Raw genomic sequence first — 25,830 nt, forward strand, 5'->3', positions numbered from 1 at the left:
TAATCCCTCTAGCAAAGGGATGCCTGGGTGGCTCAGCGATTGAACATCTGCCTTCAGCTCAAGGAGTCCTGATCCCACATCGGGCTTCCCCCGAGGAGCCTGCTTCTCCTTCTGCCTCTGTCTCATGAATAAATAAATGAGATCTTAAAAAAAAAAAAAAAAAAAAAAATTCCCTCTAGCAAAAGTACAGGTACACTGGGCCAAGCCCAAAACTGGGAAAATAGTTTTTGAGACCTGGGAGTCAGGGGTGTAGACAGTTTTATTTTCTTCAGGGGTGTAGGCAGTTTTATTTTCTTCAGGGGTGTAGACAGAAGTCTTGCCTCAAAACTTCTGGAACTGCTTCTTCGTGCCAGCAGCTTTTGTGACTTTGAGCACGTTGAAACGCACAGTCTTGCTCAAAGGGCGGCACTCACCCACTGTGACAATGTCGCCGATCTGGACATCCCTGTGGAGTTGGGCAGAGGCTGTCACAGGCTGGACTGTCCCACGCAGGCCACTAAAGGCTGAGGCCTCTGCTTTGGCTCCACTAAACCCTACCCACGCTCCACTTTCCACTTCCACCTGCCATCCCCTCCCTGGGTCGTTATTTATTGGACACAAACTCTGTGCAAGATATCACACTCAAAGCTCTACAGAGGATACTCCAGCCCCTTTGGCGACTTCTCAGGGTAGAAGCCCTCCCTCAGGGATCCCTGGTGGCTCAGTGGTTTAGCATCTGCCTTTGGCCCAGGGTGTGATCCTGGAGTCTTGGAATTGAGTCCTGCATCGGGCTCCCTGCGTGGAGCCTGCTTCTCCCTCTGCTTTTCTCATGTATAAATAAATAAAAAATAAAAAATCTTAATAAAAGAAACCCTCTCTCAATCCCCTCCACTTTACACGGACTGGAGGCTCCTGAGAATTATCTGCTTGGTCACACCAGTCTCCTCACACTGTCTCCCAATAGTTTACTACCCACACAGCAGCCAGAGAGCCCTGTCAACCCAAGCCAGGTTCCATGTCCCTCAGACCCGGGGACAGACCACTTCTTTCCCCTTGGCCTGGGAACCTGAGGGCCCACCATATTCACCTGAAGCAAGGAGACAAGTGCACCGACATGTTCTTGTGGCGTTTCTCAAAGCGGTTGTACTTTCGGATGTAGTGGAGGTAGTCTCGGCGGATGACAATAGTCCTCTGCATCTTCATTTTGGTCACCACACCTGGGGAGAAGGCATGGATTGCAGGTCAGCCCCTGGGGAAGGGGAGCCTTGGGCACTTCCAGAGCATGCTGGGAATTGGGAGCTGCCAAGGAGGGATCCCAAGCCCCGCTGACATCAGCTGTGCCAAGTGGTTTTTTCAGCAGTGCCCGCGGTGGGCATCTGAAGACCATCGTGAAAAGACATCATCTGCCAGTGCCCTCTGGACCCAGAAAGCTGCCAACTCCCCCTCACCCAGGAATCTGAGCATCCCCAGTCCATCCTCCCTCAGACCCAAAAATCTGAACCCAAGCTCCCAGAGCCTTCACTCACCAGACAAAATCCGCCCTCGGATGGAGACATTGCCAGTAAAGGGGCATTTCTTGTCAATATAGGTGCCCTCAATGGCCTGAGTAAGGGAGAAAAAGGAGTGAGCCCTGAACAAGCTGTTCCTGAAACCACCGCGGGGGTGGTGGTGCTCAGGGACAGGAACTACAATTCCCATCAGCCCCAGGATCAGTCACTCAGATGCCAGCAGGGTAACCCGGTCTGGGCACACGTGTGCTGGGGCACAGGGGTCTCCTTCCTTCCCAGAATACCGTCCCCCCCATACCTCCTTGGGCGTCTTGAAGCCCAGACCGATGTTTTTGTAGTACCGCGGGAGCTTCTCCTTGCCAGTTTCTCCAAGTAGGACCCTCTTCTTATTTTGAAAGATGGTTGGCTGCTTTTGGTAGGCACGCTCGGTCTAGGTGGACAAGGAGGAAGCTGGTGAGCTTGGGGCGGGCAACCTGGCCTGGAAACCTTCCCAGAAACCCCGACCCCATCCTCTCCAGCATTTGGTCCCCAAACGGCAGCCTCCCGAGCCTGGATAATTACCATCTAAAACACTCCCTGAAATTGAGCGGAGTCCGAATTATGAGCCAGAATTACTTCAGCATTTGTGCACCCAAATACGTCCCATCACCTGCAGAAGTCATTCCTTAAAACCCAGGCACAATCACTCCTCTAACCTGGACACCTTACAGCAATGCTTCTTCTCCAAGCCATAAGGACACCCCCCCCCCCAGAATTCTCTCCTTACGTAACGTAGGCGACTTCAGAAATAAATACCAAACCCGGGGCTCCCTGGATTAGCCCTTAGGGCTCCGTTCTAACAGGATTAACTCGATGGCCCAAGGCCTCCAGAAAAACCACCCCGTAAACCTTGAGTTTTAAGAAAATAACTCCTAAGAGGTTTGAGCCTCCACTAAGGGGAGCCCCCGGGATTTAGGAGGCGCTAACCTAGTTTAATTCAAACACACGCGCTCCCGCATTAAGGCCTGGGGTGTCTAGGCTGCCTGGGATTAACCCCACGCTGGGGATCGGGCGTCCTTCTCTCCCGGACGCGCCCCTGAGGCCGGGGGTGGGTCCCGAAGCATCCGCGCCGGCCCCGAGCACGAACCTGAATGTCTGCCATCTTCCCGGCCGCCTGGAAAAAGGAAAGCCGGAAGGGCGTCCGGGTTTCCTTATCGACTGCACAGGGGCAAGGGAGGAAGTGACGAAAGGGGGCGGGAGCGCGGTTTGGAGCCTCGGGCGCGACTGTGATAAAGGTGCGGCCCAAACTCCGCACTCGATTCGGAGACTAAGCGGACGCCGCACAGGATGAAGGGTCGCGGGTCGGGAGCCCGCGACCCGCCGACACCCTCTGGAGAAAGTCAAGCCGTGAACGCGCTGGGTCCGTTAGTAAACGTTGGGAAGGCGAGGCCAGCGTTATCGCGAGAATTATAGGAAGGCGGGCATCTTTCGGTGGAGTGAAGATCACGTGGGGGTAGGGGGACCGCGTGGCTGTGTTTCTGCGGAATCCAAAAGGGATGTGGTGGCGGCCATCTTTTTGCGGGGCGGCCTTTCGGAAGGTCTTAGGAGCATGAGCAATGGCGCCGCCATATTTGTGAGGGGCCGGCATTGACCATGAGTTTTTTTCAAGTTTAATGAAGTTTGTTGTCCTTTATGCCCTGTTTCAGCCCCAATGGTTTAGTGAAAAAACAAAAAAACCCTTCTGCTGGTTTTCTGTCTGTAACAGCACCGTCCAGTAGAACTTCCCTCAATGATAGAATGTTTTATATCTGAGCCATCAGACACGGATGCAGCTGGCACTGGAAATGCGCATGAGACAGGACCTGAATTTTTAACTTTGTTTAGTGTTTGTTTTTTTTTTTTTTTTTAAGATTTTATGTATTCATGAGACACGGAGAGAAAGAGGCAGAGACACAGGCAGAGGGAGAAGCAGGCTCCAGGCAGGGAGCCTGACTTCGGACTCGATCCTGAAGGCGGTGCTAAACCGCTGAGGCCCCCGGGCTGCCTTCTGTTTAACGTTATTAGATTTAACTGGGACGCCTGGGTGGAGGTTGAGCGTCAGCCTTGACCTCAGGTCATGATCCCAGGGTCTTGGGATGGAGTCCCGCATAGAGCTCCCCGCAGGGACCCTGCTTCTCCCTCTGCTCGTGTCTTTGCCTCTCTGTGTCTCTCATGAATAAATAAATAAAATCTCTTCCCCCCCCCAAAAAAAAGGTTTGTTTGTTTGTTTATAGATTCAACTGATAAAGAATTACTATCAAAGTGTCCAAATGCTCCCTCTCAATTTGTGTACTTATCCTGTAGCATGGGGCACTGGTGCACAGACCACATTTAAAGGGCCTCACTCAGGGGAACCTGGGTAGCTCAGTGGTTGAACGTCCACCTTGGGCTCAGGGCATCATCTCGGGTCCTGGGATCGAGTTCCGCAGCCTACTTCTTCCCCTGCTTATGTGTCTGCCTCTCTCTGTGTGTCTCTCATGAATAAGTAAATTAAAAAAAATTTTTTAAAGGGGCCTTACTCGCTCCCAGCATGGAGCCTGCTTCTCCCTCTGCCTGTGTCTCTGCCTCTCTCTCTCTCTCTCTCTTTGTGTGTGTCTCAATAAATAAAAATAAAATATTTTAAAAAAAAGATTAAAAAGAGGCCTTACTCTTTTGTGATGCAGCTCTGTGTTACATTTTTTAAAAGATTTTATTTAAAGATTAAAATTAAAGTGTTAAAGAGAGAGATCACAGAAGGAGTGAGAGGGAGACTGACACACTGCTAAGCAGGGAGCCTGATGTGGGGCTGGATCCAAGGACCCTGAGGTCATGACCCCAGCTGAAGGCAGATGCTTAACTCACTGAGCCTCCCTTGTGCCCCTATTTTACATTCTTACATCTGAATGCATCTCCTCTCCTCCTTCTTTGCGGCTTCTAAAACATGTAGATTTTTCTGGCCTTGGGACCTTTCAACTTGTGGTTCCCTCAATTATTTATTCAGAGCCTACTCTCAGGCTCCCATGGAAACTGCCCCCCAGGATCCACACTGTGACCCACTATTAAGAGCGTGAGGTTTCCTTCATAGCTCTGCTAGCTGGCTGGATTTAACATGCCGGTGTATTCTTACTTACCCTGTTTCCGTTTCTCCGCTAGAGTGAAGGCAGGATTTTTTTTTTAAGATTTAATTAATTAATTATTCATTCATTTATGAGAGACACAGAGAATAGAGGCAGAGACACAGGCAGAGGGAGAAGTAGGCTCCACACAGGGAGCACGATGTGGGACTCGATCTGGGACTCCAGGACCATGCCCCGAGCCAAAGGCAGGCGCTCAACCACTGAGCCACCCAGGCATCCCATGAAGGCAGGAATTTGTATCTGCTTTCTCTCCAGGGCTTCTGGCAGCTGTCATGTAAGTGCCCAATTTCTTCTAATTGACTAAATAACCAAATAAATGAACAGAGGATTAGGATATACCAAAATGTCTATCCTTACAGGCAGCTCTATAAATCAAGCCATAGCCCCACCATGGAATACTATGCAAGTGGTTAATGGACGTTAGGTAGATCTTTTTTTTTTTTTTTTTTTTTTAGGTAGATCAATTGATCAATGAAAAGATTGCAGGCCATATTTCATTTTTAAATTTGCAATTAGTGGGGCGCCTGGGTGGCTCAGTCGGTGAAACACCTGTCTTCAGCTCTGGTCATGATCCTGGGATCCTAGGATCCAGCCCCACATTGGGCTCCCTGCTTGGGGCGGGAACCTGCTTCTCCCTCTCCCTCTGCCTGCCTCTCCCCTGCTTGTGTTCTCTCTCTGTCAAATAAATAAATTCTTTAAAAATATATGTTTTTTGTAGTTAGTTCTGAATAGGTATTTCATGCCCAAGGTGCAAAATTCAAAAAGTACTAAAGTGAATAGACCTCCCTCCTGCTCTTCTCCCCAGACACCCACACCCAATATTACCTCTCCAGAAGCCACTGCTGTCATCCTGTTAGTTTCCAATGTGTCCTTCACACTATATTACCTTTGGTAGAATTTGTGCGTGGACAAAGCAAATTGTGGAACAGAAGGCATAATACGACCCATTTATTCAAAAAATATTGATTGATTGGTACACCTGGGTGGCTCAGTGGTTGAGCACCTGCCTTGGGCTCAGGGCGTGATCCCAGAGTCGTGGGATTGAGTCCCGCATTGGGCTCCCTGCATGAAACTGCTTCTCCCTCTCTGTATCTCTGCCTCTCTATCTCTCTGTGTCTCTTATGAATGAATGAATAAATAAATAAATAAATAAATAAATAAATAAATAAATAAATAAATAAAACTTTAAAAAAAATTTATTGGCAATCTGTAGGATGACTGCCTTTTTTTTTTTTTTTTTTATGATAGTCACACACAGAGAGAGAGAGAGAGAGGCAGAGACACAGGCAGAGGGAGAAGCAGGCTCCATGCACCGGGAGCCCGACGTGGGATTCGATCCCGAGTCTCCAGGATCGCGCCCTGGGCCAAAGGCAGGCACCAAACCGCTGCGCCACCCAGGGATCCCCTTTTTATTTATTTATTTAGGATGACTGCCTTTAAAAAAAATTTTTTTTTAAACTTTTATTTATTTATGATAGGCACACAGTGAGAGAGAGAGAGAGGCAGAGACACAGGCAGAGGGAGAAGCAGGCTCCATGCACCGGGAGCCCGACGTGGGATTCGATCCCGGGTCTCCAGGACCGCGCCCTGGGCCAAAGGCAGGCGCCAAACCGCTGCGCCACCCAGGGATCCCAGGATGACTGCCTTTCTAAAAAATTTCCTTACATGATGTAATTGTGGACTGTATCCTTGTAGGTATCACAGACTTTATTATTCAGTAATGTTGCCAATAGTTACACGTGGTTATTTAAATTCAAATTGTGTGACAGGGTATAGTTCAGTGAGACAGTCCATGTTTGGCTTTTAGGAATCCCTGAGTTTAAGCCCTGGCGTTTCCAACCACTGGCTCTTCTTTCTTTTCTTTTTTTTTATTTTTTATTTTTATTTTTTTTAGATTTTATTTATTTATTCATGATAGTCACAGAGAGAGAGAGAGGCAGAGCGAGAAGCAGGCTCCATGCACCGGGAGCCCGACGTGGGATTCGATCCCGGGTCTCCAGGATCACGCCCTGGGCCAAAGGCAGGCGCCAAACCGCTGCGCCACCCAGGGATCCCTCTTTTCTTTTCTTAAGATCTTTTATTTATTCATTCATAAGAAACACAGAGAGGCAGAGACCTAGGCAGAGGGAGAAGCAGGCTCCCTGTGGGGAGCCCGATGCAGGACTCTATCCCAGGACCTTGGGATCATGACCTGAGGCAAAGGCAGTGCGAAACCACTGAGCCACCTAGGGATTCCCGGAATGAAACATTTTTAATTGTAGTTGCATCAGTCGCTTTGGGAGTAGTGTTAAGAGGGAAGGAGTTTTCATTTTTCTGTTTTAAAACCTTCTATGTCTCCCCCCACCCCACTGACCTTGTAGTAGCTTTATTTTGAAGAAAAAAGTAATTTCTGGAGTTTTTGAACGACTTGGTAAGGATTTATGGTATTTAGTTTAAAAAAAAAAAGAAAAAGAAAACAAAAACAGCAGGCCCCACATTTGTTATTTGGAATGTGTGCTATGTACAAAGATGACTTAGAAAAAACCCTGGAAGGAAATGTATGACACTCCCCTAGTGGTTTGCATCTCCAGGTGGTGAGATTAGGTGTTATTTCCTCTCTGTTTTTTAAAATGCTCAGTATTTTGCAAATTGCTCAGAATAGCTGGTGAGATTTTGATGATAAGGGAAAAGCAAAACAAAATACATACTGCTTCACCGTGAAGGGTGGGGCCAGTTTGGAGATATTTAGGTCCACAGCTTTTTTTTTTTAATATTTATTTATTTATTTATTTATTCGTTCATTCACTCATAAGAGACACAGCAGAGACATAGGCAGAGGGAGAAGTGGGGCTTGATCCCAGGACCCCAGGATCACGACCTGAGCTGAAGGCAAACACTCAACCACTGAGCCACCCAGGTGTCCCTAGGTCCACAACTTTTAATGACCACAACCCACAGTCCAGATCAAGAGCCACATGCTCTTCTGACTGAACCATCCAGGCACCCTCTTCCTCTTGCTTTCTAATTCAACTTTCTCCTTTCCTTCCTGCAATACACTGATTTTTTTCTTTTCATTTCTACTCAATTTCGTTATAATTTTAAGGCTGGTTACAACCCACCACATTGATTTTCTGCCCTGCAGTGTCAGAGTACGCAAGCCCTGGTTGACCTGGAGAAGCTCATGCTCCCATATGCACTCTGATGCCTAGCAAAGTAAGACCCTCCCTTGTGCCCCGCCCATGGACCAGGGTGGGAAGAGGTGCTAAAATCCCTGGATGATGAGGCAGAGATGGGCCAGGCATACCTGGTCACTGGGAGGGTGGTTCGGTGGTGGGCAGTTGGGTAAGGCGCAAGGTGGAGCTTTGAAAATGTTCCTGCTAGTGATCAGAGGCTCTATGAGTCTCCATATTTGCCCTCCAGGAAGGGTTAAGGGGGTGCCCAGAGATTTTATTTGCATCATCTAATGGTGAACAATGTTGAACACCTTCTCATGTGCTGATTGGCCATTTGTGGATCTTCTTTGGTGAACTATTTCTTCAAATTCTTGCCCAGTCTTTACTTGGTTTTCCTTATTGTGGAGTTTTTTTTTTTTTTTTTAAGATTTTATTTATTTATTCATGAAAGACAGAAAGAGGCAGACATAGGCAGAGGGAGAAGCAGGCTCCATGCAGGGAGCCCGATGTAGGACTTGATCCCGGTACTCCAGGATCACGCCCTAGCTGAAGGCAGATGCGCCCAACCACTAAGCCACCCAGGCATCCATCCATATTGTGGAGTTTTGAGAATATTTTTTGTTTTTAATATACCCAGGAAACAAGTTCTTCAAAAGAGGTAGTCCTTGCAAATATTTCCTCAGTCTGTGGTTTGTTTTTGAAGTGGGAAGTTTTTACGTGTTTGTAAAGCTGAATTTATCTTTTTGAGGGATTGTGCTTTGGGTGGGACTATATTATGCTGCTTTAACAGGCAGTTTTGTTAGATTTTAAGTGTTTAATTTTAGCTGCTTCTGGAGGCAGCTCCTGTGGTAGAGGGGGAGCCCCAGAAGGGGTTAAGATAGCACCCATTTATTAATGGATTCTCAGAGAAAACATGTCACCATGGTATCTTGGACACTTTGGGGAAATGAATGACAGAACATGTGAGTTGTAATTTGCCCCCTAAATGAAAGTGGAGGGTATACCCTGGGTGGCTCAGCGGTTTAGTGCCTGCCTTTGGCCCAGGGCGTGACCCTGGAGTCCCAGGATCAAGTCCCACGTCGGGCTCCCAGCATGGAGCCTGCTTCTCCCTCTGCCTGTGTCTCTACCTCTCTATGCCTATCATAAATATATAAATCTTAAAAAAAAAAGTGGAATGCCCTGTGAATTACAGTCAAATATGTATCACATTCAACTAGGTTTTTTTTTTTTTTTTTGCATCGTTAGACATTTGAATACTTAACTCCTAAATTAGAAATTTCCAAGTATTGAGACCCCTGGGTTGCTCAGTGGTTGAGTGCCTTCAGCTCAGGGTCCTGGGTTGGGAGTCCCACATCCGGCTCCCTGCATGGAGCCTGCTTCTCCATGTCTCTCATAAGTAAAATCTTAAAATTTCCAAGTATTATTACCCACTAATCCCAAGGTCAGCACAGAACAGGTGACTAGGGAAGCTTGGTATCTGCTCAAAGCTCTTCAGCCTTCCAGATCGAATTATTGTAATTTTAGGGGCGCCTGGGTGGCCCAGTAGGTAAGCATGACTTGGATTTGGCTCAGGCCAGGTCAGGTTGTGAGATGGAGCCCCACCTTGTTTTCTATGCTGGGTGTGGAGCCTGCTTAAGACTCTCCATCTCCCTCCACCCCCTCCCAAATCTAGCTTTATAAAAGCTTTAGATCTCATATTCCTAGTTCCGTGGCTAATGCTAATTTCAATGTTTCCGGTCTCCTGAACCTCCTGCTGTGGCCCAAGACCAACCGCCAGTGATGAGACTGGTTTTAAGAGGACTATTTAGGGACGCCTGGGTGGCTCGGGGAGGGGGGTTGAGAATTCCAATCCCAGGGAAGAGTCCCACATTGGCCCCTTGTAGAGAAACCTGCCTCTCAGGAATAAAATTATTTTTTTTGTTGTTAGGAATAAAATTTTTAAAAAGTGACAATTTCATACTTTGCAGCTGAATTAGACAATCTGCTGGGCAACCATGATGGTTTTGAGAAATTCAACTACATAGGACTCAAAATTCCTTGGTAGGCAGAAGCTCTTCCATGAAGAATAGGTCATTATGCAACTGTTGTGGGAAGGACTCCAGCATGGCCAGTCCTATCCTCCCAGCCCCTTTTCTTGCTGAGGGCCTCACTCCCCTGGGCCTGCCTCCACAGCAGACACACACTGCAAGACGCCAAGTTTCTTTAAAAATAATTTATTAGGTTTGGATCACAGAATTACAGGGATAGCACAAGGGTAGAGCCTGTGACCCCTTGGCTGTTCCCCATCTACAGATCTGGAACTACCTCTGTACACCAGGCTTGGCCCCCAGCATCCTCACACCCTAACAGCTACAGAGTATAGCGCCTGACTGTGCATGACAAGTTTAAATACACCCCATTCTCAACGAAGGGCTCCCCTCCATTTTCCAGGTCTTTCTTGCTTACAGTGAAATGGCACTAATAACTCTCAGGAATGAGTCACAGGCACTTATGCCTCAGAACTCTTAAGAATTTTTTTTTTTAACTTTTTAGAAGACCTTTCTTAACAGTAGTGACTAAAGCCTTGTGTTCCCAGTACTGTAAGCCCCAGGTTGCCTGAGGCATGAGGGCAGCAGCCCCTGGGAGTCCCCCATATCCTAGGGCGGCGATGGAGGAAGGGCAGGCCAGGCCAAGCATGATGAATAAGTCAATTTTATTGGGCTCAGACCAGGAGTCCATGGGTCTTGAGGACCTCTGTGTATTTGTCAATTTTCTTCTCCACATTCTTTTCGGCCTGTTTCCGTAGCCTCTGTGGGGTAAGAGAACAGACAATGGTCAATGGGTGTTGCCCAAGACCTTCCTCATCCTAGGTGCCCAATTCCACTCCCTGCCAAGTCGGGCCTCAGGCAGAGGCCTCTGGGGCTGAACAAAGACCACTCTGTCCAGAGAGATCATCCTCAAGGCCCTGCCCAAGAACACGGTACCCTTTGGTTCCAGCCCATCCTCACCATAAGCTGTTTCTTCTTCCGATAATGGATCTTGGCCTTTTCCTTCCTCTTCTCCTCCAGGGTGGCTGTTACTGCCTGGTACTTCCAGCCAACTTCGTGAGCCAGGCGCCCCAGGTAAGCAAACTGTGTGGGAGGGGAGAAGAAAGTTCTAAGCCAAGTGGAGCCAGGGTGGCAAGCTGTCCTGGAGGACCCAAATTTTCTCAGCAGGTCTCAGCTAAAGATACAGCCACCCCAAGGGGCTCCCTGCTCCTGCTGGCATCAGCTGAGCCATTGGCATTATCGGCACTGCCCACTGTGGCATCCGCAGACCATCGTGAGAAAGAGCCATCATCTGCCAGTTTCAGGGACCTCAGATTTGCCCCCTAGTCAGAGTACCCAGCCTAACCTGGAACTCACCTTTCGTGTAGGCTTCAGGCGTACCACCTTGAGGGCAGCTGGAACCACCATTCGCTTTTTCTGTTAGAGAAGGAGAGGAGCTTAAGAGCCCTGGAATAAGGGACAGACAGGGAAGAAGGCTGCTGGGACAGCGTCTCAGCCAATGCTGTTCTCATGAGGATCAAACAATGTAGGTACAACTGTGCAACATCATGGACGCCAGACACATGAATGCTGTACAGGAGGCTGTGGAGCTCACCTTGTCATAGGGTGGTGGGATCCCATCAAACACCTTGAGGCGGTCCAGGGCAGCCTGGCCTCGCTTGGTCTTGTGGGGCAGCATGCCTGTGGGTGGATGACCAACAGACTTGCTCAGTGGGGCTCATGAGGACCCTGCCCCCAACCCCACCCAACCCCACGGTCACAGTGGTGGCCTCAGATGGTAGTGCATGTGGAGTCATCTCATAGTCAGGAAACTCGAATACAAGTGGGAGAAGTCCTCATCACTGGCCACCCATCCCCTCGCCACCTGCAGTCCTCAGGCCCCGCTCACCTCTAACTGTCCGCCAAAAGATACGGCTGGGTGCCCGGAAGTGATAGGGGCCACGGGATGGGTTGGTGTTCATCCGCTTGCGGAGGAAGGCCAGGTACTTCACTGGGGAGAGAGAGGGTGTGAAACCTCAGCCCCCAGCCAAAGGCTAACTTCTTCCAACACACATCCATGCTCCCAAGGGCCTGTTCGGGAACGCAAATGAGCACTTCCCACCACCAGTGGGCTCGCCCCTGGAGCCAATGAAGACTGCGAATCTCCCAGGTCCACCCTCCAGCCCTCCTCCCAGGTCCTAACTTACACTTGTTTCTGTAGAAATTGCCAGAAATGTTGATGCCTTCACAGCGCACGACTACAACCTTCCGGCCTAGAGGAAAAGGAAAGTGCGAACAAAGGCTACAAGCGGCTCTACATATAAACTGGTTACCACCCACCTCCTGAAGACCCTGGAACATGGATCCTTCTGTGTGGAGCTGACCACAACGTACAAGAAAGCCAAGGCCTCTTGCAGGGGAACCTCTTGCCCCAAGAAGAACTTGATTTATGCTTATATTTACAGCCTGACTGAAAATTTTCCATCTCGAACTCCCAGACCCCAGGAGAGGGAGTAGCTAGTAGGTCTCAGAGCGGTGCATGGGGTTGATCTCATGGTCGTGAGACTCAAACGAAAGATGGTGATTGTTGCTCATCACTGACCGCTGGATGGGACCCATGCCCAGAGGAACCGTGGGCAGAGCAGACTTACCCAGAAGCACCTGTTTGGCCACAATGGCCGCCAGGCGGCCCAGGAGATGGCCTCGGCCATCGAGCACCAGGACCTGGTGGAGATAGGATAAAAAGGCTTAGATGCATCTTCAGCTTTGACTCCCCACCCAAAGCAACTAGTGCTGCTGGTTTGTCACCTTATCCCCCAGAGTGCCCTATCCACTAGCAGGCCTGAAAACCAGGACCCGAGGCCCACCGAACAGATGTGGCCAAGAAACCAAAGGTTGACACGATTTCCGTGAACAGAATTAAAACAAAGGCCTTTCCTCACATCTCAGCTGCCTAAAGGGCAGGAAGTCTTAAGCCCCAATTACATTCAAGGGTGAGAGGATGAGCTGGGATTTGAACAAAGGCTGGCAACAGTCTGTCCATTGATCCAGTCAGTGGGAGAGGCTCTGCAGAGTAGTCAGGAGCTGGTGCCAGATCTTATGTCGAATTTAGCTCAGCATCCCTGGGCGAACTTCTCAAAGTCAAATCCTTAGCTTCTTCACCACGAGTCAAGTCCCCACTCTTACCCAGTGCTTGTTATATACTTGTGATTGTTGGAAGGCAGAAGGATACAGAATCTAAAGCCAGACTTCCTGACAATGTGACTTTGGCTAAAAATCTCCAGCTTCCTCACCTGGAAGATGGGGATAACAATATCTGCCTCAGGAACATTATGGTATGTTAACCGTATTACACTAAATATAAACCCAATGGTGCCAGGCACAGTTGACTGCGCGAACACGTGTTCAGAGAACCTTACCACCTCTCCGGACTCCACAAACGTGCCTTTTCCTCCCCTTACCGCTCAGACTCATTACATAAATTCACATGGACACCCTTTCCGGAACCATCCTCGCTTTCATATTTAAAAAAATCAAGACAAGGAGTCCGCCGCTTCTGCGGTGTCCCTCAGGTGGCCATGGGCAGCGGAGCCTTTCATCAGTTCTCTGCTCCAGGAGCAACGAAAAGAGCAATTCGTTCCTGGACGTCCAGTAGGCAGGAACGCTCTGGACCCACCGCCTAAGACCTCCTACGAAAGCGTCCAGAGCTGCAGGCGGCGGGTGAGAACTCCCACGAGGGTGAGGGGACGCGCGCCTCGAGCAGGCTGGTAGCGCCCTCCATTTTGGCCAATCCTTGGCTTCTCACAGCCCAGGCGCTTTCCGCGTGCTTTCCGTCGCTAAGGACACACGGGCCCAACTCGGCCAAGGCTTGGCCGAGAGGAAGACAAACGAGCCCTACTTTTAAAGTAGCTTTCTATTTTGGGAGCCCCCATTATGCCCCTAAGAGAAAAGGGGTAATGCCGCATTTTAGCCATTCCCGAACAAAAAGAAGCCATCCTAGTTATCTCCTGTTTCCCCGTTGCAGATTCCTTAGGCCGAAAGCTTCTCCTTTCGTTCAATTATCGAGTTTAGGTTTCACAACACACTTATGAGGGCAAAGAGGGCCCTACCCCATTCCGGCCTGGAACCCACCCGGCCCCACGCCTCCCCGGCCCGCGAAGAGCCCGCACCTGCCCCTCCGCCATCTTCGGCAGCCGCCTGGGAAAGGAGGAAGCCTCGGCGCAGGGTTTCTTATCCCTTGAAACAGGGGCGGAGGAAGTGACGCCGCATGGGCTGTACGGGCAGCTTTCCGTCTTTTCATTGGCTAGAGTGTTTTGCGCGTGCGCAAAGGGAGCCGCTAGAAGGCGGGTCGTCTTCTAACTGTCCAATCCGCGTCCAGTCCTTCTCGTCGGCTCTTAAGCAGCCATTGCTGTGCTGGGCGAGAGATCACGTGGGGTATGATGCGGCTCCGCTGGGACGGGACTGTCCAGCCTCGGCAGCCATATTTTTGAGGGGCTGCGAATTTCCGCGTTGGGGGCTTGGTCGGGTGTCTGCGGGGAGCGGAGGGAAGCGCCGTCACTCGCTGAAGCGACAGCAGGTTGCAGGGCACGCGGTGGCCCGCAGGGGGCCAGTGGGCTCTCTCTTCATCGCGCAGTCTAGGCTTAAAGGTCTGGATTCCAGTGGCTGTTCCGCCTCCCAGTGACTTGGCCGAACCCCACCCCCCCACCCCCCGGCCCCCGCCTGACCCTGTCTGGGCCTCAGTGTCCCCGTCTGTAAAACAGATGGAAATAGTTTGCCCTCTGAGCTCTAAGAGCGTACGAGGGAATGACTACCAGGCGGCTTCGAGGTTTTCGCTTCGGCTGCGTCCCTGGCCTCGGATGTCCTCCCCTCCAGCCCCACCTTCTGAAGCCTCAGACTGTCACAGTCCCAGTGCTTTCCTGCGGAGGAGTCCTCTCCTCCAGGGCGCCCCCCGGGATCTCAGGCTGCCGGGGCGCGTACTCGCCGCGGGCTCCGAGGGCCTGTACTGCAGCCGCTGCACCGAGGCGCCCAGGGTCTTGTTCCCCTCAGATCCGGAGCCCCGGGCCGGCGGGTCCTGACTTCCCCCGACTGGGTCTCGGCGCTGCCGCGCACTGGTTCTGCACCCCAGGCGGCCTCAGAGAGCAGGGACTGAATGAAGCATTGCATTAACCGAAAAACCAGGATCCGCACCCAAACTGCCCCGTCCACATCCTGTCCCATCTACAGGCCTGGCGACAGCTGGTAGAAAAGGATGATTTATATACAATTTCTTGGGGGCAAGGACTTTGTACAGAGGGGGAGAGGTGGGGCTGGGGCTGGCTTTGGGGGCGTTGGGGGCGGGCGTTGCCTTGATCCTGGGGAGGGAGCGAGCGGGGCTGCGTGGTCGAGGAAGGGACCAGTCTCTAGCTGACTCCCTCCAGGTCCCAGCTCTGTGTCCTCGGGCAGATGGCTCCGCTCGCTGGGCCTCAGTGTCCTCTGTAAAACGGGATGAGAGATGTGTCTGTCTCAGTGGACTGTCTGGGGATCCGTGGACAGAAGAGAGGAAGGAGAGCACCAAGCTCAGTGCTCGGCACAGACTCAGTATTGAGAACAATTCCCTTTCCAGTGAGTGCCCACTGTGTGTTAGGGCATCACTGTCCAAGAGAACTAACTCTGCAAAGATGGAGACCGTGAGATCCCTGCGCTCCCACACAGCCGCAGAGCAGCCACGGTGAATGCCGAGTACTCCAAATGTGCCCAGTGCAACTGAGGAGCTGAGTTTTACATCTTACCTACTTTAAACTTAACTGGTAGTGTGTTTATTAGGAGAGCAGGAAAACCGAGTGGACAGAAGCAAGAACAGGACGAAAACTTCTCAGTGGATTACCTTTTCAAAAAAAATTGTAACAAAAATTATTGTACAAGGGAAGCCTGGGTGGCTCAGCAGTTGAGGGTCTGCCTTCAGCTCAGGGTGTGATCCTGGGGTCCTGTAGGGAGCCTGCTTCTCCCTTTGCCTGCATCTCTGCCTCTCTCTTGTGTGTCTCTCATGAATAAATAAATAAAATCTTTAAAAATTGTTTTGAAAAATTATTGTACAAAAACAAGTGCTAAAGTGAAAAATTATTTAAACTTAGAAACTGGGATCCCGGGCAGCCCCGGTGGCACAGTGGTTTAGTGCTGCCTGCAGCCTGGGATGTGATCCTGGAGACCCGGGATCGAGTCCCGCATCGGGCTCTCTGAATGAATAAATAAATAAATCTTAAAAAAAAAAAAAAAAAAAGGGATCCCTGGGTGGCGCAGCGGTTTGGCGCCTGCCTTTGGCCCAGGGCGCGATCCTGGAGACCCGGGATCGAATCCCACGTCAGGCTCCCGGTGCATGGAGCCTGCTTCTCCCTCTGCCTGTGTCTCTGCCTCTCTCTCTCTCTCTCTGTGACTATCATAAATAAATAAAAATTAACAAAACAAAACAAAAAAAGTCTCTGTGTGACTATCATGAATAAATAAATAAAATCTTTAAAAATAAACTTAGAAACTGATCCTGGGGCTGGGGGGGCGGGAGGCGCTGTCAGTTACCCCATCTGACTCTTAATTTTGGCTCAGGTCCTGATCTCAGGGTGAGGGGATCAAGTCCCCAGTCAATTTGATGGTAGAAGTGGAGACTGGTTAAGATTCTCTCTCACCATCTCCCTCTGTTCCCCCCTCCCTGCTCTTTATCAAAAAGAAAAGAGAAAAAAAGGAGAGGTGCATGGGTGGTTCAGTTGGTTAAGTGTCTGCCTTCAGGTCAGGTCATGATCCCATTGGCTCCCTGCTCAGTGGGGAGTCTGCTTCTCCCTTTCCCTCTGCTCCTCCCCCCATTTGAGGGTGCTCTGTCTTCTCTCAAATAATAAAATCTTTTTTTTTAATTTTTATTTATTTATGATAGTCACAGGGAGAGAGAGAGAGAGGCAGAGACACAGGCAGAGGGAGAAGCAGGCTTCATGCACCGGGAGCCCGATATGGGATTCGATCCCGGGTCTCCAGGATCGCGCCCTGGGCCAAAGGCAGACGCCAAACCGCTGTGCCACCCAGGGATCCCTCAAATAATAAAATCTTTAAAAAAATAGCAAAAACAACTTGTTTCTTTTTGGAAACTTGTTTTTTTTTTAAGATTTTTATTTTATTTACTCATGAGAGATACAGAGCGGGAGAGAGAGAGGCAGAGACACAGGCAGAGGGAGAAGCAGGCTCCATGTAGGGAGCCTGATGCGGGACTTGATCCCGGGACCCCAGGATCACGCCCTGGGCTGCAGGTGGCGCTAAACCGCTATGCCATCCGGGCTGCCCCTTTTTGGAAACTTGTTTGGAACAATTTGAGCAGGTGAATCTACTTTTTTGCAAATGTAAATTTCAAGAACTTTAAATATGTGGAGAAATTTTTTGTTTGTTTAAGTAGGCTTCACATCCACTGTAGAGCCCAGCGCAGATCAAACCCATGACCCTGAGATCAAGACCCGAGCTGAGAGCAAGAGTTGGACGCTCACCCAACTGAGCTATCTGGGTGCCCCTAGAAAGTTTTTTATTTTTTTAAGTAATCTCTGTGCCCAATGTGGGGCGTGAACTCACAGCCCTGAGATCAAGAGTCGCATGCTTTACTAACTGAGAGAACCAGGTGCCCCAATATTAGAAAGTTTTAAATGACGTGTGTGGCTTGTGTTCTATTTCTGTTGGACAGCCTCACTTTAAGGCCTTTGCCTGCATCACTTAACCTCCAGACAACTCTATGGTAGGAAGACTATTATTAGAGTCTTTTATAAAGATAAGGAAACTGAGGCAGAAGAATGAAAAGCTTGGATGTCCCGAAGGCCCAGAATCAAATCTTGGTTCTGTCACTCATGTGCTGTATGACTTTTGGCAAATTATTTACCTCTTTGTGCTTTGGTTTCAGCCTCTATGAAATTTGATAATAATGGTACCAGCTTCTCAATTAAGTTAATTTGTAGAAAGCCCTAGCATAAGGCCTGTATCACTGAGGCCTTATATGTGTGAGCAATTACTGCAAAATATTTCTTGTAAGAACACTGGGCCCATCAAGAACCCAATAGGGCCTCCCCAACTTCCTCCCTCCTGGCCACCTGCCTCCTGCCTCCACACCTGTTCCCCTGACCTCCCCCCCAGTTCTTTCTTCCATCACTCACCTCCCCTGGCTCCCTGCTGCCCTGGGCAGGAAGTCCCAGCTCCCCTGCTTGGTGTTTGAGGCCTAGATCTTTCGCACCCACATTCACACCCTCCCCAGGCTCAATGAAGTTACTGGAACACCCAGAGCTTTTTCACACCTGGAGGGCTTTGCAAAGGTGGTCCTCTCCCCCTGCTTCAGGAGACTACTGTCTCCTGGCTTGCAGACTCCTATAGCCAAATGCCTCCCCTTGGCCCCCCTCATGCCCCCAGGTCCCCACTGAGCTCACCTTTTCTTAATCTCCATCCTCCCCCAGATTTCCCACTGGGCCAGACCCAGGGTCATCTGTGTCACTGGCCCAAGCCTGTCAGTCTCCAGCCCTGTCCTTTAAGATTTCGTTTTTAAGTAATCTCAACACCTAATGTGGAGCTCAAACTCACAGCCAAGAGATCAAGAGTAATTTGCTCTATTGACTGAGCCAGCCAGGTGCCCTTCCAGCCCTGTCCTTGATCCCTGACCCCTGACTTTGTCGCCTCCTCGGCCTCCCTATGGTGCTCATCCTGGCTCTGACTCAGGCCTTGTCCTCTCTCCCTGGATCACCACCCAGCCTCCAGTCTGTCCCCTGTCATGGCCCCAGAGGGGTCTTCCTCATCCAGGGCAGACTTAGGTCCTCCCACCAAAGGATTCACCAGGATGAGTCAGTGCTGCACGAGCCACAGGGGCAGCCTGTCCTGGAGACTGGGGGGCGGAGGTCACCTGTGGCCACCACAGGGTCAAACCCACCCCCTCAGACTGCCCATCCCCTCTGTCTACCTGCTGACTCACCTGCTCCCCAGGGTAGGGTGACCTCCGCCGCCGCCTCCTTCGCCAATGCAGGCACCAGGCAGTGGACATCAGCAGGAGAGCCACGGGCAGCAGCAGCAGGAGGAGCAGCCGAGGTGCCTGAGGGGCTGGCAAGGCAGTGGCCTCCAGGGCCCCGGGGCTCCTTGGGGGCACCAATGTAGAGGAGTCTGAGGGGAGGAGAGAGGGTGGCCGGGTTACTGAGGAGATTGGTGAGGCCAGGGGAGAGGAGGAAACCCAAGCAGGCCTGGTGGAACCTGTGTGACCTCAGGTGGGCTGCTGGCCTCTCTGTGCCTCAGTCTCCTCATCCGTGAAATGGGGATAACCATTATTCCTACCGCATAAGGTGGTCACAAAAATTAAATACGTGACCACACAGACAGTCCTTAGAACAGTGTGGCATCTGGTAAGTTTGCCTTTTCTTTTAAATTTTTTTTTGTAAAGATTTTACTTATTCATGAGAAACAGAGAGAGAGAGAGAGAGAGAGAGGCAGAGACACAAGCAGAGGGAGAAGCAGGCTCCATGCTGGGAGCCCGACGTGGGACTTGATCCCGGGTCTCCAGAATCATGCCCTGGGCTGAAAGTTGCACTAAACTGCTGGGCCACTGGAGCTGCCCTTTTTTAAGATTTATTTCAGAGAGAAAGCAAGCATGAGCAGGGGGAGGGGGAGAGGGAGAAAGAGGCACCCCACTGAGCAGGGAACCTGATGTGGAACTTGATCCAAGAACCCTGGAATCATGACCTGAGCTGAAGGCAGATGCCCAAACAACTGAGCCACTTGGGTGCCCTTGCCTTTTTTTTTTTTACAGTTGAACAAAGTTATTTCTAGTGCTTCTGTATCAATTTGTTTATTCCTCTTTTTCCTCCAGTGGGCTGTGGGCTTCACGTGGGCAACAGGAACTTTATCTGTCTTATTTATTGCCAGAACCCACCACTTGGTGCTTGTTACATAATTTTATAATAGCTTAATTTCATAAACTAAATATTTGACCAAATGAAAAGTTGACAAGTGGACAGATAAAACAAAGATCCCTCCCAATCTCTGTTCCCTCTATACCCTCACCCAGCTGTCTCTTCCCCTCACTTGCTGGATTCCAGCCACATGAGCCTTTTCACTGTTCCTTAAACACGTAGGGACATGTTTCTGCCTCAGGGCCTTTGCACTGGGTGTTCTCATATTCCCAACCTTCAGTGACTCAAGCCATTCACCTCACACCATGACTCCCATCACCTGGTTGTAATTTGCCTGCATAGGACTCATTACACTCAGATATTTTTTCCTGTTAATTATTTGCTAATACGTTTGTTCCTCAATCAGCTCCACATGTGCAAGCACTTGGTCTTGTTCTGAGCCCTGTCACCAAAGCCAGGCACCAAGGAGATGGCTAATAAAATGTGGTCAAATGAATCATCATCATAAATATAAGTACAAATGACAAGTGAAGCTTAAAATAGATGGCAAAATGATCGGAAGTGTGGGGAGAAAGTGAGAAAATCAGAGTGGGAGGTTTTAAGTATCCCTTTCAGGGGCACCTGGCTCAGTCAGTGGCACATGCGACTCTTCATCTCAGGGTTGTGAATTCAAGCCCTACATTGGGGATAGGATTACATTAAAAAAAATAGAATCTGGGGATCCCTGGGTGGCTCAGCGGTTTGGCGCCTGCCTTTGGCCCAGGGCCTGATTCTGGAGACCCAGGATCGAGTCCCGCATCGGGCTCCCGGCATGGAGACTGCTTCTCCCTCTGCCTGTGTCTCTGCCTCTCTTTTTTTCTCTCTCTATCATGAATTAAAAAATAAAAAAAATTGGGATCCCTGGGTGGCGCAGCAGTTTGGCACCTGCCTTTGGCCCAGGGCGCGATCCTGGAGACCTGGGATCGAATCCCACGTTGGGCTCCCTGCATGGAACCTGCTTCTCCCTCTGCCTGTGTCTCTGCTTCTCTCTCTCTCTGTGTGACTATCATGAATAAATAAATAAAATCTTTAAAATAAAAAATAAAAATAAATTAAAGAAAAATAGAATCAAATCAAAGATACAATATTAGCTATGTGTTCAAACAGTGCTATTTAAGAGATGTTTGGCTAAATAAAAATGTATGATTTCAATGATTAATTATGAAGAGTGATTATAAAATGATTAAGTCCAATAACATCATCATAAAGAACAGATTCGTGGTTGCCAGGGGCTAGGGATGGGAATTATTACAAAGGGATCCAGTAAAGTATTTTGATTGTGGTGGTTGATTGCAAGAAGCCACACATGTGATAACACTGCAAAAACACACATACACTTTTAGGAAGGGAACTGTGGGGCAGCCCCGGTGGCTCAGCAGTTTAGCACTGCCTTCAGCCCAGGGAATGATCCTGGAGATCTGGGATCAAGTCCCACATGGGGCTCCTTGCATGGAACCTGCTTCTCCCTCTGCCTCTCTCATGAATAAATAAAATCTTAAAAAAAAAAAAAAAAAGAAAAGGGAACTGTGTTCCTCAAAATTCCTATGTTGAAATCCTAACCCCCAGTACCTTGGAATGAGACCTTATTGGGAGATAGGGTATATATACAGATAATCAAGTTAAAATGAGGTCATCAGGGCACTTCCTTTGTCCCATAGGACTGGTGACCTTATAAAAAGGGGAAATCCAGATGTGAAGGTGTGCTCAGAGGGAGAACACCCTGTGAACGTGAGAATGGCCATCAACAAGTCAAGGAGAGAAGCCTGGAACAGAACCTTCCCTCAGAGGCCTCAGAAGGAGCCAATGCTACCCACACATTGATTTCAGACTCCTGGCCTCCAGAACTGTGAAACAAACACTTCTGTTCAGATCATTCAGTTTGTGGTACTTTGTTAGGGGAGCCCTAACAAACTAACATACACACAAGTGCACGCGAGTGTGCCCACATAACTTGTAAAATGTGAATAAACCCTGTGGATTATATGCATGGACTGCGACCCATGTCATATTTCTGGTTTTGCTATCGTGCTGTAAGCAACACTAAGCAAAATGTAACCCTGGGGCTGGGGAGGGCTGGGGAAAGGGTGTCCGGGACCTCCTCATACGTTTCTTTGTACCCTCCTTTGTTTTGTTTTGTTTATTTTTAAAGATTTTATTTATTTATTCGTGAGAGACCCAGAGAGAGAGAGAGGCAGAGACACAGGCAGAGAGAGAAGCAGGCTCCATGCAGGGAGCCAGATGTGGGACTCGATCCCAGGACTCCAGGATCATGCCCTGGGCTGAAGGTGGCGCTAAACCGCTGAGCCATCCCGGCTGCCCCACATAAATAAAATCTTTAAAAATAAATACAACTAAAACAACCAATCATTTGCTACCAAAAATAATGAACGTTAAAATTCCAGGGGAGGGATCCCTGGGTGGCGCAGCGGTTTGGCGCCTGCCTTTGGCCCAGGGCGTGATCCTGGAGACCCGGGATCGAATCCCACATCGGGCTCCCGGTGCATGGAGCCTGCTTCTCCCTCTGCCTGTGTCTCTGCCTCTCTCTCTCTCTCTATGATGACTATCATAAATAAAAAAAATAAAAAAAAAAAATTAAAAAAAAAAATTCCAGGGGAAAAAAAAGTGAATTTACCTAAAAAAAAAAAACAAACAAACAACTTGACTACTAGAATATTTCCACTCAAGCACGTGGCTATCATTATGTTTCTATCTGACAGGGCTGTCTCGGAGAAGCAGGCAGCAATTACCCTTGCCCAAGATGGGTAAACTGAGGCCTAAACTTAAGAGGAACCTGCCCAAAGCCACACAGCCAGAGGGAGCAGGGCGGGTCTGGGATGGCCTGAGCAGAGGGCGTGAGGGGCTGTGAGCTAGGGAAGGTAGGGGTGAGCGGGGTGGGGGTTGGGGGCCCAGGGAGTGGGGCTTTTACCGGGCTGACACTGCAGCTCCAGGCACCCGGAGAAATTCCTGCGGGTGATCCAGGGCTTCAGGGCGGCCAGCTGCTGGGAGGTGTCCTGCAGGAGGTGGGAGATGTTGGTCTGGACGAAGCGAAGACAGCTGGGGAGGGGCTGGGGGCAGGGGAGGGAGATGTCACCAGGGCATCACCCCCGCTGTCTGCTCAGGCCAGGGCCTTCCCTGCCTGGCCACGCCTACAGGGTCCCCTGGGCGGGGGGGCTGGGTCTCAGAAGGGAGGACCTCTTTGTGGTGTCCAGCTAGGAAATACACTCAGAATTGGTGCACTGGGCCCAGGATCCCAACGCCACCCCCCACCCCACCCCCACCACCTGCGGGACCGGGTTAGAGCACCTCCCTCGGGTTGCTAGCCAAAAGAAATCTCCAGTAATGTCCAGCAGAGCTTCAGGCCCTAAGGAAGGCAACCCGCTCCCCTAGCCTGTCCCCCAAGTCCAGGGCTGACCTGGAAGGCACAGAAGGTGACAAAGTGTATCTCCGTGTTGACAGCCTCCAGCAGGATTTGCATTTGGGATCCAGCCACAGCCTGGAGCCGCACCATCCAGCGCTGGGCCAGGACCAGGCGCCAGAACGCCCCGCAGAGCTCGTCCTGGGAGAGAGACCGCCCAGCTCAGTAGGGGTGGGGAGAAGGGGTCAAGGGAGGTGCCAGCAGAGAGGACTGTGAGCTTGGACTGGTGGGGCTGGGAGGGTGAGGGGCTGGGGCTAGGAGTCCCACAGCCCCGGGGGAGGCCGGGCCCCCTGAGGGGTGGTGTGCTAGAGTCTCTCCTTTCCACCTCTGCCCCAGCCTCTCCCATCTGTGACTCACGTCCTGCAGGTTGGAGGCGACAGTGACTGGATAGTCCTGAAGCAGGTAATCAGACTGCGGGAGAAAACAGGGTGAGGCCTGGCCGAAGACAGGAGAAAACACAACTATGGAGACCCAGGGAGTGAGGGACAGGGACCCAGGGGGAAGGGGACAGGGACCCAGGGAGTGAGGGACAGGGAGCGGACCGGGGTGGTGGTGGTGGTGGGGACAGGCACCCAGAAGGGGGCCCAGGGAGCCGCACAGACGGACACGGAGCCAGGGGAGCTCGGTCCCCGCGCCAGGACCCGGGCCTCGGGGAGGCTGTCGGGGAGGCTGTCGGGGAGGCTGTCGGGGAGGCTGGGACCGGGCCTCACCAGCCTGCGGATGGTGACCGCGAAGGTGGAGGAGATGGGGCTGTGGCTGAAGGAGCAGTCGGGGGTCCCGCGGAGGCCGGGGCTGAGCAGCAGCAGCAGCAACAGGGAGGCCTGCGGGGTGGGGGCGCCCCCTGTTGGCTCCGCACGCGGTCCTCACCTGCCCCCTCCGCCCTCTCCAGGTCTCTTCCCTCCGGTCCCGGCTCGGCCCCCGCCGCTTCCTCCCCGGTTCCTCCCCGGTTCCCTCTCTGCCTTCGTGCCGCCCGTCCCCGCCTGCTCTCAGCACCGGCCGGCGGCGCCCGGGCTCCCGGGTCGGCTCCCGGTTCTGCTCACCTCGGCGCGCCCGGCTCCCTCCGCCGCCCACCTGGCCCTCTCGGTCCCTGTGTCCGCTTTGGCCCCCGCCCGCCGCCGGGGCCTGCCTTCCCCACGTGTACCCACCCGCCTCCGTTCCTTTCCCCCACTCCTGCCCATGACCCCACCCCTGCCCATGTCCCCCCTGCCCATGTCCCTCACTCCTGTGCATGTCCCCATCCCTGCCCATGTCCCCCACTCCTGTGCATGTCCCCACCCCTGCCAGTGTCCCCCGCTCCTGCCCGTGTCCTTCATCCCTGTGCACGTCCTCCACTCCTGTCCATCTCTCCCTCACTTCTGTCCATGCCCCCCCCGCCCCTGCCCATGTCCCTCACCCCTGCCCCCTGCGCATGTCCTCCACTCCTGTCCATGTCCCGGTCCTCTGCCCATGTCCCCACCCCTGCCCATCTCTCCCTCCCCCCTGCGCACGTCCCCCACCTCTGTCCGTCTGCTCTCTCAGCTCTGCCCAGCTCGGTAGCGCTCTGCCTGTCCCCCGCCTTGTCCCCCGGGTATACGCACAGTTGGGCTCCAGGCTGGCGCCAGCACTATCATCTCGGCCGGAGGCCCCTCATGCCTATGGTCAGATCTTGGAAGGGACAGAAGAGGGAGTCTCAGACCCCCACACCCCAGCCCCTTCCTCACCCGCCCCTTCACCTCCCCACCCCTCCCCTGACTCCTTGATGTGGCTAAGTTTCCGCCTCCTACTCCCTCGGGCTTCCTGCGTGAGCCCCAGTTACGGTGAAAACGCATCTCCCCTTCTAAGAACCCCGACGTCCGGTCCCCGGAACCCTCCCCAGGCCAGGGACCCAGCGACCTGACCCCCATCCCTCCTCCCTCGGCCAGGAGGGGGACCCCAGCCCCGCCCCTCGGGGACCCGGAGTCCGTTTCTCCGCACGCACCAGGCTTGCCCCAGCTGGGCGTGGAAGGGGCCAGGCCGGGTGACAGCCGGAGATCGAAAGCGAAAGGAAATTTTGGGGGGCGATAGAGAGCTGGGGTGGATCTGGCTGAGGCATGGGGCGCCACCTGGTGGTGACAGGTGGCGGCTCACGCGGCTGAGGGCGCCTCCGCGGGACTCGCTCCCCAGAGCAATGAGGCGAGTCGAGGCTGGGACACAGGCGAGTGGGGGGCTGCCTTCAGCTGGAAGGGGGCCAGCCTGGGGCCCTTCCTCCTCGCCTCCAACAGGGAAGGCCGGTCCGAGATGCACACGGGAGCCAGGAGGAGGAGGGCTGTGCTTTGGCCGGGGCGGAATGGGATCTGGAAAAGGAGAGACAGACTGGCGCTGGGGTGGGGGGGCAGGTGACAGGTACATAGCCAACCGAGGACACCCCCACCCCCAGCTGGGTTCATTGACCCCCCCCTGCTGCTGCCTTTGTTGCTGCGGCTCTGCCCTGGCCTCCGGGACTGCTCCCTCGGGCACAGCCCCACCTCCGCCTTGGATGTGTGGGCAAAGCTAGCTTCTGGGGGGCTCCGGGGTTCCTTGGTGTATCTGCATAACTCCATCCCTGCTTCTGTCTTCACTTGGCTTTCTTCTCTAGAAGCGTCTCTCCTCTTGATGTCACTTGTCATTAGATGTGGGGCCAACTTGGATAACCCAGGACAACCTTAGCTCAAGGTCCTTAACTTAATTATATCTGCAAGGACTGTTTTTCCAAATAAGG

The 25,830-nt window shown here is 51.8% G+C and overlaps 3 protein-coding genes and 5 non-coding genes across 23 annotated transcripts; all 8 read right to left on the reverse strand.

Annotated features, from left to right (window-relative positions):
- Positions 1-241: 241 nt before the first annotated feature.
- On the reverse strand, positions 242-2,928 carry RPS11 (ribosomal protein S11). Its single transcript, XM_072771534.1, has 5 exons — positions 2,614-2,928; positions 1,786-1,917; positions 1,506-1,581; positions 1,067-1,196; positions 242-445 (listed from the first exon to the last, which is right to left on the reverse strand). Exons 1-5 carry the CDS (start codon positions 2,626-2,628, stop codon positions 322-324), a joined length of 477 nt encoding a protein of 158 aa, XP_072627635.1. The 5' UTR covers positions 2,629-2,928; the 3' UTR covers positions 242-321.
- On the reverse strand, positions 1,302-1,387 carry LOC140608977 (small nucleolar RNA SNORD35). The gene has a single exon (XR_012010975.1). It is a non-coding gene; the product is annotated as a small nucleolar RNA SNORD35 (small nucleolar RNA).
- Positions 2,929-10,448: 7,520 nt separating the features above from the next.
- RPL13A (ribosomal protein L13a) lies at positions 10,449-14,043 on the reverse strand. 3 transcript variants are annotated; one of them, XM_072771526.1, is made up of 9 exons: positions 13,949-13,983; positions 12,765-13,072; positions 12,431-12,503; positions 11,987-12,052; positions 11,689-11,790; positions 11,395-11,480; positions 11,157-11,216; positions 10,761-10,883; positions 10,449-10,561 (listed from the first exon to the last, which is right to left on the reverse strand). In XM_072771526.1, the coding sequence occupies exons 5-9, from the start codon at positions 11,759-11,761 to the stop codon at positions 10,475-10,477; spliced, it is 429 nt and encodes a 142-aa protein (XP_072627627.1). In that variant the 5' UTR covers positions 11,762-11,790; positions 11,987-12,052; positions 12,431-12,503; positions 12,765-13,072; positions 13,949-13,983; the 3' UTR covers positions 10,449-10,474. The 3 variants fall into 3 exon arrangements, with proteins under 3 accessions (XP_072627627.1, XP_072627630.1, XP_072627626.1); XM_072771529.1 differs by having other exon boundaries at positions 12,966-13,072; positions 13,949-13,980; XM_072771525.1 differs by lacking the exon at positions 12,765-13,072 and having other exon boundaries at positions 13,949-14,043.
- On the reverse strand, positions 11,010-11,096 carry LOC140608976 (small nucleolar RNA SNORD35). Its single transcript, XR_012010974.1, has one exon. It is a non-coding gene; the product is annotated as a small nucleolar RNA SNORD35 (small nucleolar RNA).
- Positions 11,285-11,357, reverse strand: LOC140608956 (small nucleolar RNA SNORD34). Its single transcript, XR_012010952.1, has one exon. It is a non-coding gene; the product is annotated as a small nucleolar RNA SNORD34 (small nucleolar RNA).
- LOC140608946 (small nucleolar RNA Z195/SNORD33/SNORD32 family) lies at positions 11,565-11,649 on the reverse strand. The gene has a single exon (XR_012010941.1). It is a non-coding gene; the product is annotated as a small nucleolar RNA Z195/SNORD33/SNORD32 family (small nucleolar RNA).
- On the reverse strand, positions 12,301-12,384 carry LOC140608952 (small nucleolar RNA Z195/SNORD33/SNORD32 family). Its single transcript, XR_012010944.1, has one exon. It is a non-coding gene; the product is annotated as a small nucleolar RNA Z195/SNORD33/SNORD32 family (small nucleolar RNA).
- A 972-nt stretch (positions 14,044-15,015) lies between the features above and the next one.
- On the reverse strand, positions 15,016-25,209 carry FLT3LG (fms related receptor tyrosine kinase 3 ligand). 14 transcript variants are annotated; one of them, XM_072771522.1, is made up of 8 exons: positions 25,072-25,209; positions 24,692-24,758; positions 23,825-23,935; positions 23,472-23,525; positions 23,112-23,255; positions 22,626-22,710; positions 18,733-18,917; positions 15,016-15,251 (listed from the first exon to the last, which is right to left on the reverse strand). In XM_072771522.1, the coding sequence occupies exons 2-8, from the start codon at positions 24,722-24,724 to the stop codon at positions 15,033-15,035; spliced, it is 831 nt and encodes a 276-aa protein (XP_072627623.1). In that variant the 5' UTR covers positions 24,725-24,758; positions 25,072-25,209; the 3' UTR covers positions 15,016-15,032. The 14 variants fall into 14 exon arrangements, with proteins under 14 accessions (XP_072627623.1, XP_072627618.1, XP_072627622.1 ...); XM_072771517.1 differs by having other exon boundaries at positions 22,626-22,764; XM_072771521.1 differs by having other exon boundaries at positions 23,472-23,549.
- Between the last annotated feature and the right edge of the window lie 621 nt (positions 25,210-25,830).

The sequence above is a fragment of the Canis lupus genome, chromosome 1, assembly GCF_048164855.1.
Source record: "Canis lupus baileyi chromosome 1, mCanLup2.hap1, whole genome shotgun sequence".
NCBI lineage: Eukaryota > Metazoa > Chordata > Mammalia > Carnivora > Canidae > Canis > Canis lupus.

Bases quoted from the DNA above. Each gene is read 5' to 3' on its own strand.
- RPL13A (XM_072771525.1), bottom strand. The intron at 11,791-11,986 runs GTAAGTTAGGAC...CTCTCTCCCCAG, and splicing joins CAATTTCTACAGAAACAAGT to TGAAGTACCTGGCCTTCCTC. The intron at 11,481-11,688 runs GTGAGCGGGGCC...ATCCACCCACAG, and splicing joins CTTTTGGCGGACAGTTAGAG to GCATGCTGCCCCACAAGACC.
- FLT3LG (XM_072771490.1), bottom strand. The intron at 23,256-23,471 runs GTGAGTCACAGA...TCTCTCTCCCAG, and splicing joins TCGCCTCCAACCTGCAGGAC to GACGAGCTCTGCGGGGCGTT. The intron at 15,252-18,732 runs GTGAGTCAGCAG...CCCGTTTTACAG, and splicing joins CACCCTACCCTGGGGAGCAG to AGGACACTGAGGCCCAGCGA.
- RPS11 (XM_072771534.1), bottom strand. The intron at 1,582-1,785 runs GTATGGGGGGGA...TCCCTTACTCAG, and splicing joins GCTTCAAGACGCCCAAGGAG to GCCATTGAGGGCACCTATAT. The intron at 1,197-1,505 runs GTGAGTGAAGGC...CCTTCTCCCCAG, and splicing joins CCGAGGGCGGATTTTGTCTG to GTGTGGTGACCAAAATGAAG.